Genomic DNA, 12,337 nt, shown 5'->3' on the forward strand with positions numbered 1-12,337 from the left:
AAAGTTAACATATTTGTATACCTGTTATGCTATATCTATGCTAGACCAATTGATTGACCGAAGGGGAGAAATTTAATACGTGGATGCATCACTGATGTAAGCCAAATTGAAAACCTTATAGATGATTATAATTTTGATGATGTGATAGGAACCTTAATATAGAGAAATATTTTTTTGTAGAGAAAATAATGTTTAAAATATATTAAGGGTCTTATCACATCATCAAAATTATGATCATCCACAAATTACGAAATGTAAATCACCATAGGCTAACTTCCAAAGTAGGATCTCTGGTAGGGTAAGGGTTATAGGATATTAAGTTTAAAATTAAAATTGCGAAAACTTAGAACTACTAATTAACAACCTCTCCTGCTATAGATGATGTTGCTGCACTGAGACGAGCAAAAGCAATAATGTATTGTTATGTGCATATAGGTCAACAAATGCTTAACCTATGCAGGAGGATATCAAAAAAAGCATGCACAAAAACAACATATTGCTTAGATAGGGGCCCTAATGTATGCTTCTGTAATGGCAGCTGTGACATTCATGGATCAAAGTCCACACCAGGCGCTCCCTGGACAGCTGCTCCTCCAGCATGTGTGCAATCTGTTCACTGATGAATCTGTGCCTGGTGAACTTCTCTGGATCAGTGCTTACAGTCTTAATGCAGTTGTTTTTCAGCTCCACACCATATTGACTCCAGCGAGAGGTGAAGCAGAGGCAAATCAAGGGGCCTTGTATGCTAAGTAACACACCAGTAAGCTAAAGCTGTAGGCACCAGAGTAGCATGATGAATTGTGCTCAGCATTAAATGCACTGTCTGTGACACAACATATTGATTCCTCCATGACTAAGCACATTTGGGTGTCCCTGTGTGGCAGGTGGTTTGGTGGACCTTGAGTCTGAGGGATGGGATAACTCTGTGTGATGCTGCGGTGCTCAGTCTTCATGATAAACACAACAGCAACATCATGCTGTCATCACTCCACAACAGTTTTAAGACCCTTATTAAGTGTGTGTGCATTCTCAGTGTCAGCCAAGTCCTTTCCTTCCAGGACAGCACAGATTTACAGGCAGGTAGAGTTTGGCAAAAGGGCCATTAAAGGTTATTTGGACTGAATATCTACTTTTCTAACAGAATAAATATACAGCATATTGGAGGAAAAGAACACGTTCAACGGAATTTCCCCAATTCATTATTAATAGTCTTCTAAAAACTTCTGACAAGGACGGATAACAAAGTAGTTTTGAAACCTGCATGCCAATGCTGCCTTCAGGGTATGTGGGAAGAGAGAATGTCATGACTCAGCCACATTCATGCACAAAATGCATTATTTAGGCTGCCTTCAGATTATCAGTCCAGGTACAGACACATTGAAATGCGTCAACTAAGACTTTTTCAGAATAATATTTCTATTAGCACATTTGTTTCAACAATGCATTACGCGGTTCTGAAAAGTAAACCAAAAAGAAGCTTGGGCTAAAGGATCCAGACTGATTTCCACATTATTGAAATCTCCTTAATGATCAATCTGCTTGACAAGGAGGCATCCAATGGGGGATCATTAACAGACGACAGAAAGAAGAGGGGCAGTGTTGTGAAGTGGCAGGGAGAGTTAATGTATGAAGGTGGTGAGGTTTTCTGTACGCATCTCTTGGCTGTTGCTTAAAGCAACAAGCATCTGCTCGGTTTCTGCCGAACAGATGCTTGTTAACACTGTGTCCTGCACATATGCTGTTAATACAGAACTGCCTGGACTGCATACTGAGCACAGTGACACATCGCTTCCTATGAGGTTTTATTTTCTTAACAACTGTAAACGTTTTATGTACATTTAAATGCTAAAGTCTTGGGTTGTGGTCTAATAGTCTGTTTTTCTTAGGAAGGTTCCTATCATGGTGAAATGACCCGGAAGTACCTAAGTATCAACCATGATGAGAGCTGTTTGAATCCTCTGATGATAGGAAAGCAGCTTTGACTTCTTCCAGTCAAAACTTCCAGTGGATCCTCTTTTACAAAAGGAGAGGACATAATGTCGTCCAACAATTTCTTGCGGCCAGAACATTTGAAGTGAAGCCCCACGGAATTAACGGAAAGAACCAATCATCATTGACAAACGCAGATCATGTGAGTTACTTACTTACTAATCTTCCAACAATATATTAGAGCAAAAGGCAAACTATGAACGTTATGATAGTAAAAGTAAAATCATCAAATAAAGACTACAGCAAATAGAAGTTACCCCACACTGTGACTTCGTAACCCTGTTCTTAATCCTGTTCTTAATCCTATGGCACATTTTTCATTTATCCTGTGACCAGTGGGGTCGCCTGGCCCGGACAATTCTCCCTCAATAATATATAATACATTAACCGTGCTTTACCTGAACCTCATCAGGACACTGGAGAGGACGGCAGCATTGTAATTTCCCGTGTTCAGTGAATGCAATTATTATGTAAAAGATTATTTCCAAGGCACACCTTCATATGATCATTATAGTTATAAAGAAAATAAGAGAATAAATGAAAAACAGTTATGAAATACTATATGACAGTAAAACAAGAATACAGTTTAAAAGGGGAGTGATTTGTAAAATATCCATAAAGAAAAAGACAATCTGTTTACAGTTCTGTTTCAAATGGGTGTTGAGAGATGTATCCATAGATTCTCCTCATGTTGATCTCAAAGTGCACCAGATTGATGCTTTTAACTTCAATATTTAAAAATTGAATTGAACCCTACATGTTTGAACACCCTCTATGAAACGTCAAGCTACCCCACAGCACCCCCAAAGGAAAATCTCTGGCACCGCCACTGTGGGCTAAGCCCTGAATGTTTCCAGGTCTGGGAAATGCCCCTGCCTGTGACGTTTATTGTGGAGGTAAAGGATAAGTGGTTAGGAAAAGACATAGGACCTGATTTTTGACAATTCGATTGTAGCTCTGTTCTCTAACAATTTCTTTGAATTTAGTTCTGTAAAGGCCCCAAAGTACATAACTCACAAGGCTGACTCAGTTAATCTGAATTCTAGTATTCAGTAGTAAGTATGAAAACAAAAATATTCTCCCATGAAACTCTTGAAATAGAAACTATTACATTTCCCATTTTTGATGAGACAGCTCAAACTCTTCCTGACAGCATTAATTACTTTCAGGCACTCACCTCCCTCAAACTCTGTCTGACAGTTGCCAGAGTTTTCCTTCAGGCTCTCTTCCTCGTTGATGATGATGTTCTCGATGTCCTTCATGGTCAGATGGTCACGGAAGGCGTAGAACAGGATGTGTTTCAGCTCCTCCAGGGTGATCTTCTGCATGTCGAACTGCAGGGGAGAGATGAGAGGCGGGGATTAAAAAATGGACGGACTATTTTATTTTCACATTTAGGGGGCCCTATCATGCTCATTCAGGTTTTTATTTGAAAAGTGTTTCCACATGTTTCCATCCTTTAATGCTCATGGGCTTAACAGTGGTCTTCTAAATGATGGCCGTCCTGTTGAAAGCTTCCTCTGGAAGGTCGGAAGCTTTTTTTGGTCGATTTGGTTGCCATATTTTGGTGTTGTGGTATGCAAATTCTATTATTATTCACTTAGTATTAAGTTAAAGTAGAGTTACAGGCTTTGAGAATATTAAAACATTACAGCCTGTCCTCCTACAAAAAACGACCATGTCGGCCGATTGTTCAAGCCCTTATTATGACCCAGAGACACGTTTTAAAGTGTATGTTGTTTCCAACCCTGTCTCCTAAACATTACGTTCCCACAGAACTAAACTGCATTCTCAAATACGTTTATTTAGAAACGTTTTCTCCCATGTTACGTTAGTTATGAAAGTATCTTAAATACGTTTATTTTCTACATATCTTTGCCATTTATTGTCTTGCTTATGATAATGATAATAGTCATTTATAAATATCATTTTAGAGCACACATTTGAAATCGACAATCGGGCTCGATATATTGTTACATTAAAATCAGTAGGCGAGGCTGTAATTTCGCCAGCTGTTACTCTCATGAGCGAGGCAGAAAATAATAGTTTTTAACAGGCCAAAAAGCTGCTGTGTCGTTTATTGCACCTCAAACATTAAAACAAATCCAGAGTTACGTGTTTCTGTACTTCCTCTAAGAAGAAAGGACAGTAACAGAAGAACGTTTCCCCAAAAGTGGGCGGGGCTGTAAAGTGACATAGATTTTACTCTCATCTATTCCATATAAAAGTCAGCCGAATAACTATTGATACTGCAAGGAGACGTATTTTGTGAAAAGAAATGTAAGATGTTGTTTAATTGTTGTTATATTTATGATCCACGTCACGTGTTCAGTTTTGGCGGCAGTTCTCCAGTTTTTCCAAAGGTCTTCTGATCAGGGCTCTATATATAAAGAACTACGGCAGATGTGTAATATTTAATGCTGCCGAACCGTGTATTACAATGCCGTTATGTGATGACTTCCAAAGAGAAAAGCAAGAACACTCGGAATAAAGTATTATTATCATATCTTATTAACATCATATCCCAGCATGCAGTGCGGCTAAAACATCCAATCAACGAGCTTCAAGCTGAGGATCTTGGGTAATCAGTTCAGTGGGTTTGTGGTGTGTATCGCTCGAAATGTCCGGTCTGTTTCCGGTGACTTTATTTACGGATAAAAAGCTCAAGATTATAGAATTAAACGAATAAATAAAAACAAGGATAATTGTGTGTTATATAATAATAACAAATTAGAAGGAAAAAAAGATTTAAACAAATACAGATTTCAGTATTTTGAGGCTCTAAGCCCCATTTCTTTTTCTCACAGACGGGAACAAAAGTCCGACATTATATGATTTAAAATAAAAACAAATAAATAAAAAGATAAAACACTGGCATGTAATTTAGGTTAGAATAAATAGAATGGTTTTGAATAATATATGAGAGTAAAATCTACGTCACTTTACAGCAGAAACACGTCACTCTGGATTTGTTTTAATGTTTGAGGTGCAATACACAGCATTCACTTTAATCAGGATGTCACACTAATGTAATGCACTGATTAAATTGAATATGCAGGTTGTAGCCTGGGAGTGATAGATTTATTGTCCACTTCAGTATACACAATTCAATCCAAAAGAAGGCAGGCACATAAAGAAGACAAAAACACCACAACTTGTAAAATGTTGGTTTGAAGGACTTACTGAGGGCAGCTGGAAAGTTTACAGGAGTTCAGAGAGATGTATATCCTCTAGCTTGACTTAAAGAAGACCTTGCTTGCCTTTGAGTGCACCAACTACTTGAGAGCAGCCCTTCACATAACACTTAACAGCGCTAAAACAAGTTTTTTTTAGAATAAGCTGCTTAAACCAGTGGCGTAGCCAGGAATTATTGTGTGGGTGGGCCTGGAGAAATGTAGGTGGGCCAGGGGGAGACATATTAAGCGTGGGGTATGAGCTGAAAATTCATTAATGATTTGTAATGCACTAATAGAACATAAGCATAAATTAGCAGTGAAAACAAAAAACATAGGCACGGCGGCCTCAGCATGTGTGTAGAACTGACATCCACATAGGGATGGGTATCGTTAAGGCTTTAACGGTACTACTACTTGTATCGATGGCGCTTATGCTTATGCTCCAGGTTCAGTACCAACCACATCATAAAGTACGCGGACAATACAGCAGTGGTGGGACTCATCAGGGACAACAAGGAACAGGCCTACAGGGAGGAGGTGAAACATCTGACAGACTGGTGTAACACCAACAACCTGATCCTGAGCCAAATATGTCCCAACCATGGTCCCACAACGTATGATCCCATTCCCAACACATCAGCCGTTAGCACACACTCAGAGCTCACAGCTCCTCATATCTGTTCAGAAACTGGACAAAAGTTAAACATGTACAAACCACAGACTGTCTATGTCATGGCGAATACAGTCGCTGCTTTATTTATGTCTGTATGACGTTGTTGTGAGTGTGGACGGAGCAGCTACAGGTTAGTTTAGCCTGATGGATCCGACTCAGAAAACACGCATTTTAAAAGCTTTTCGCCTGCCGTCTTGTCTGCAGACTTGTCAAAGCGTTAATTCATGGTTTTTACTAACTGTTATCAGTATGTAGTTACTTCGGCATCACTTTGAAACGTGTATTACAATTAAATCACGGTCAAATATGTTCATTTTGTTGTAGGATTTACATGAAGATACGCCCCGTCCCCTCTCCAGCGCCTCTTGTTTGAATGACAGCATTGACAGGAGCAAACACAGCTGACAGCCGCGGTGAAACTCGAGCGATTAGAGCGATGCGAATATTGGGTGGTCTACCATAGTATTTACATGGAGATAAGCCCCTTAAAAACCATGAGTTAATAAAGCATTAATTCTGTATTTACTCCTGTCATTCAAACAAGACGCTGGAGAGGGGGCGGGCCGTATCTCCATGTAAATCCTATCGGAATCGGATCCATCAGGCTAAACTAACCTGTAGCTGCTCCGTCCACACTCACAACAACGTCATACAGACATAAATAAAGCAGCGACTGTATTCACCATGACACAGACAGTCTGTGGTTTGTACATGTTTAACTTTTGTCCAGTTTCTGAACAGATATGAGGAGCTGTGAGCTCTGAGTGTGTGCTAACATCTAACGGCTGATGTGTTGGGCTAATCACGAAGCGTCATTTCTTGACTGGCAGCAAAAACAACCAATCACAGCAGTGCTTCTCTGGCTGGCTCTGTCCAATCACAAACAAGAAGTGTTCTCCCTAAAGGAATACCCTTTCCGTCCAATGTGAAATGCTGTAGTGTTTTCTGAAATGCTGTGGTGTTTTGTGAAATGCTGTGGCGTTTTCTGAAATGCTGTGGTGTCTTGCACTTCAGGGCCACCATACTAACTAAACAAATTGTGAACAAAACTAACATTGCTTTTTATTTAAATTAAATACATAATATTTCACATAAAAAAAAACAAGAATGTTTTAACAAATCGTATTAAATAATGTGATGACAGAACTGTAAACAGAATAGCTGAGACTTTAACAAAATAAATAACTCAGTTACCTCTAATCATAACCCATGTTTGTATAATGTAGTTAAGTCGGTGTGTTGCTGCTAGCATACAGAACACCTGACGTGGAAACGTTACTCGTGGATGGGGCTGCAGAGCTGCTAGAAAGACAGTCGAACCCGGTGCATTCCTCCGTCTGGATGTGGAGCACTTTTGCTAAATGTTTAGACAAATTGCTCGTGTTACCGCCCTTAAATGCTAAACTCTTATTCCACTTTCCGGGAATTATACACCCTGCCAGGCCACTACCAGTTTTCTTTTGTGCCATTTTCCTGGATTTATTTGTCAATATATTGTCACGATTCTCATGTTATGTCACGTTTGTAGTTTTGTCTGTGTTGGTGTTTTTCTTGTCTTTGGGTTTCCTGTTTTATTGTGTAAAGTGTTCACCCCCGTTTCCTGCCTGTCTGCTTTCTGTCTGTTTCCCTCCCTGATTACCCGATTGTGTTCACCTGTTGTCCTTGTGTTTCTCCTCCCCTGCCCAGCTGTGTCTTGTTCTGTGATTACCCTTCTGTGTATTTAGTATGTCTGTCCCGTTGGAGGTCCCGCCGTCTACTCTCCTGCCGGGGGTCCTGCCAGCTTCTTGTCCTGTCTCGTTGGAGGTCCCGCCGTCTACTCTCCTGCCGGGGGTCCTGCCAATCCTATGTCCTGTGCCGTTGGAGGCCCCGCCGACTACTCTCCTGCCGGGGGTCCTGCCAACCGTTTGTCCCGTCCCGTTGGAGGTCCCGCCGTCTGCTCTCCTGCCGGGGGTCCTGCCAGCTCCTTGTCCCATCTCGTTGGAGGTCCCACCGACTGCTCTCCTGCCGGGGGTCCTGCCAACCCTTTGTCCTGTGCCGTTGGAGGCCCCGCCGACTGCTCTTCTGCCGGGGGTCCTGCCAGCTCCTTGTCCTGTCCCGTTGGAGGTCCCGCCAACTACTCTCCTGCCGGGGGTCCTGCCAACTACTCTTCTGCCGGGGGTCCTGCCAACCCTATGTCCTGTGCCGTTGGAGGTCCCGCCGACTGCTCTCCTGCCGGGGGTCCTGCCAATCCTATGTCCTGTTCCTCTGGGGGTCCCGCCGACAACTCTTCTGCCGGGGGTCCTGCCAACCCCTTGTCCTGTTCCGTTGGAGGCCCCACCATCACCTGTCTCACCGGGGGTCCTGCCAACTACTGGTCCTCTTCCGTGGGAGATCCTGCCGAAGCCTGTCCCACTGGCTCCGGTTCCTGTTCGGCCGACACCGGGTCCTGCCCGGCCTCCGGAGCTGTCTGGTCTTCGCCCTCGAGCCCGGCCCCCTGAGAGCCGCGGTCTTCTCCCTCGAGCCCGGCCCCCTGAGTGCCGCGGTCTTCGTCCTCGGGCCCGGCCCCCTGACTCTTCCTGCCGCTGCTTTTGCCCTCATGCTCGGCCCCCTGAGTTTGCCCGCTGTGGCCTTCGCCCCTTTTTGAACTTTGCCTTGCCCCCAGGCCGTCCACCCGAGACCCCCTCCTTGGTCTCTGTCTTGCCCCCGGGCCTTCCGCCCGAGACCCCGTCCTTGGTCTCTGCCTTGCTCCCGGGCCTTCCGCCCGAGACCCCCTCCTTGGTCTCTGCCTTTCCCCCGGGCCGTCCGCCCGAGACCCGTCCTCCAGACCCCCTCCACCCACCCTTTCTTGGCCCTAGTTATGTGTCCTCCCTCCGGTCCCCCTCCACCCACCCTGCTGGACTTTTTTTTGGGACGTCTGGGATCTGTCCCTTGAAGGGGGGGTTCTGTCACGATTCTCATGTTATGTCACGTTTGTAGTTTTGTCTGTGTTGGTGTTTTTCTTGTCTTTGGGTTTCCTGTTTTATTGTGTAAAGTGTTCACCCCCGTTTCCTGCCTGTCTGCTTTCTGTCTGTTTCCCTCCCTGATTACCCGATTGTGTTCACCTGTTGTCCTTGTGTTTCTCCTCCCCTGCCCAGCTGTGTCTTGTTCTGTGATTACCCTTCTGTGTATTTAGTCTAGTCTTCCCCTGTGTTCCATGTCGGTTTATTGTTTCCCCTCCATGTCATTCCACGGTCTGTGTTCCTTGTGCTGCTCGTTGGTGTTGGATATTTTGGATTCTGCCTTGTTTTGCCACAGCTTTAATTTATTTAATAAAGCTCGCTTTTCGTTATTCTGCATTTGAGTCCTACCTGCTTCACCCATTCGTAACATATATACAGCGTTGCTGTGCACATCTAGGAACCTATCCATGTGAACATATTTGAAGTGGAGGTGGACCTGAAATCCTATAGGGGGGTCCGGAGGCATGCTCCCCCAGTAAGATTTTTTTTAAATGTTGGACTTAAATGCATCAATCTGGTGCACTTTGAGGGGGAAATAAAGAGACTACACCCATATGAAACAGAACTGTATACATTTAAATAATCATAAAATCATAAGTACATGGCCATAACCAATAACATACCATATCCAATATGAAAAAAGATTGACACTTGTTTATTTATTTGTTTTTGGTTCATTTATAGTTGTGAGTGTGTCTGTGCTCCTGAACCAGCCTCTCCTGTCTCCCCCCTCTCCCTCTGCTCCTCTTTGAGGCAGCAGCAAAGACTAGTTTTAGCTCTCAACAAGTTTATAAAGTTTATCTTACCTTTTTTCACCTAGTTAACATTTTATTTTGTATTATTCATGCATATTTTACTAATCACTCCCCCTTCAAATGGAAATATGTGTTTACATGAATGGTGACCAAACCGTTTGAGACTCACAGAGAACTTAGACTAAGTTAACTATCTAAACACTCAGAGTCCTTTACCTCACCTGAGCTGTAGTTATCAGTCTCTCAGTCTGACAGCAGAGGACTCTCCTCCACCTTGTTGACAGCTCATTATATCCGTTAGTGCAGCTAGCTAGCACCAGATGGTAACAACAACAATACACGTAACCGGTGCGCGTGCTTTCTCTCTCGCTCGCCCGCGCCACACACATTCAAGCTCCGAGCTTGAATGACACACAGAGACCAATCGAGGGCATTAGTATGATCTGTATGAAAGTGGCCATGTCGGCAGGCCACATCATGTAGTAGACAGCTAGTCACCCTCTGTGAGGCAGAGTCAGACCCACATTCCTCAGGCCAGCAGGCCACTTAACAGGCCAGGCCATCGGGAAACCTCCCGGTCCTCCCGATGGCCAGTCCGGGCCTGCACACACACACACACACACACACACACACACACACACACACACACACACACACACACACACACACACACACACACACACACACAGACACACACACACACACACACACACACACACACACACACACACACACACACACACACACACACACACACACACACCACACACACACACACACACACACACACACACACACACACACACACATTATTGTATATAGTTGAGTGTTGACAGCATCCATAAAACTAGATGTATTGCCTTAATGGTCTGTTTTCTAATATTTCTGTGTTTCTGTACCACGTCTGTGTCTGCATATAATGTTCGTATTTAGTCTCCTGATTTTAAATGGGAATTAAATCATTTGAGTGTTCCCAAATAACCGGTGTTCTGCAGTTTGTGTGGGCCTACTGTACTGTTGCACAGTTTACTGTAGAAACTATGTCCAGGACAAGGTACTTGGAAGTTTTGGAAGATTCATAGCTAACCACACTGAAGATTATGGAGGTATTGATCAGTCTTCTCATATCTCTAACATCACCAGAAGTCATGATTTAAGGGGTCATTTCTCAAAATGTTCCCCGTTTGGTTTATTCACCATTACAATAGCCCCACCTAAAATAATTTCCACCAGCCGCCACTGGCTGTCACCCATGGCCAAAGCATATCTCTCTGTCCCAGCAACATCAGTACCAAGCAAGAGAGTTTTTTCCACAGCAGGGGATATTGTAAACGCCCAAACATCCCAGCTTCTACCTGGAAATGTGGACATGCTCATATTCCTAAAAGATAACCTTGATGACGCTGAGTGAGTGAGTGAGTTAGAGTTGAGTTACTTGAAAAACTAAAGTGAAACTTGATTTATTCTATTGCAGGGTCTGATTATTATATTGTTGACACTTTAAAATATTACTATCATACTAAAATGCTGTACAAATCAGATTTATTATTTAATAAAGAAAAAAAAATGCAAGTTATTTATCAATATCGCGATAAATATCGTACCGTGGACTTTTTATCGCGATATTATCGTACCGTGAGTTTTTGGTATCATTACATCCCTAACTTCTACTCCACTAAAATTCAGAGGTAAATCGTGTACTCTACTCCACTGATTTAATACCTTTAGTTACTTTACAGATTTGGATTAATGATGTGAAATGTAATCAAGCCTTAAATCAGACTTTAGTTACACCTGGAGTCAGGGCCGGTTTTTGGCATTTTGGCGGTTATTTGCAATTATTTTCCCAAGACTTCTGCTTTCAGACGATAATAATCCGATGCAGAGGCAATCATGTAATATAATACATTACATATATTATATATTTATGTAGTCTTAAAGTTACAACCGGCCCTTTGAGTGCAACTTTAATGCTGATGTGGCCCACAATGACATTTTGTTTGACACGCCTGGTTTAGATAGTTCACTTTAGTCTAAGTTATCTCAGTGGGTCTCAAACGTTTTGATCACAATTTATGTAAACAATTATTTCCAAGGCACACCTTTAAAATTATTAGGATGAATAAAAACAGGTTTGAAATTATTAAAATGTATACTATAGGACAGTAAACCAAAAATATTGTTTCAAATTGGACAGATAAAAAAAAATACATAAATAAATAAATGTTAACTGGTAAAATAAGATATGAAAGAACAACACAAATAAAATACATTAAATGTATTTTAAAATGTAAACCGATCTTTTTCATATGGGTGTTTAGAGTTGTACCCCCTAGATCAGGTCTCTGGTAGTTCTGCACCAGATTGAAGCATTTTACTTTAAAATGTTTCAAAGCAAAACTCTTGCCTAGGGCAGCAAATTGGTCAGAACCGGCCCTGCCCGGAGTCAATTCACAAGCTACCCTGCAGTATACAAAGTCATTCAAACTAGCTGCACCTTTACCAGCTTTGAGAACACTTTCATGATCAATAATATCATGTATATTATTCTGATATGGACCAATCTGCACAATCACTACTTTTACTTTTTGTACTTTAAGTATATTTTGATACATTGTACTTTTACTTGAGTAACATTTTGAATGCAGGACTTTTACTTTTAACAGAGTATTCCTACACTCTAGTAGTACTTCTACTTTTACTGAACTATGAGATCTGAGTACTTCTCCCACCTCTGTCTCAGACATATCATAGGCCTGATTGGCT

General features: G+C 42.2%; 1 protein-coding gene across 1 annotated transcript in view; it reads right to left on the bottom strand.

The window, feature by feature from the left end:
* LOC117456877 (calcium-binding protein 8-like) overlaps nucleotides 1-12,337 on the bottom strand; it is a 201,904-nt gene that overhangs the window by 11,985 nt on the left and 177,582 nt on the right. The window contains exon 5 of the mRNA XM_034096726.2: nucleotides 3,167-3,323. Within this exon, the coding sequence (XP_033952617.1) occupies nucleotides 3,167-3,323 (157 nt within the window). The remainder of the gene's footprint in view (nucleotides 1-3,166; nucleotides 3,324-12,337) is intronic.

The sequence above is a fragment of the Pseudochaenichthys georgianus genome, chromosome 13 (genome assembly GCF_902827115.2).
Source record: "Pseudochaenichthys georgianus chromosome 13, fPseGeo1.2, whole genome shotgun sequence".
In the NCBI taxonomy this organism is placed as follows: Eukaryota; Metazoa; Chordata; class Actinopteri; order Perciformes; family Channichthyidae; genus Pseudochaenichthys; species Pseudochaenichthys georgianus.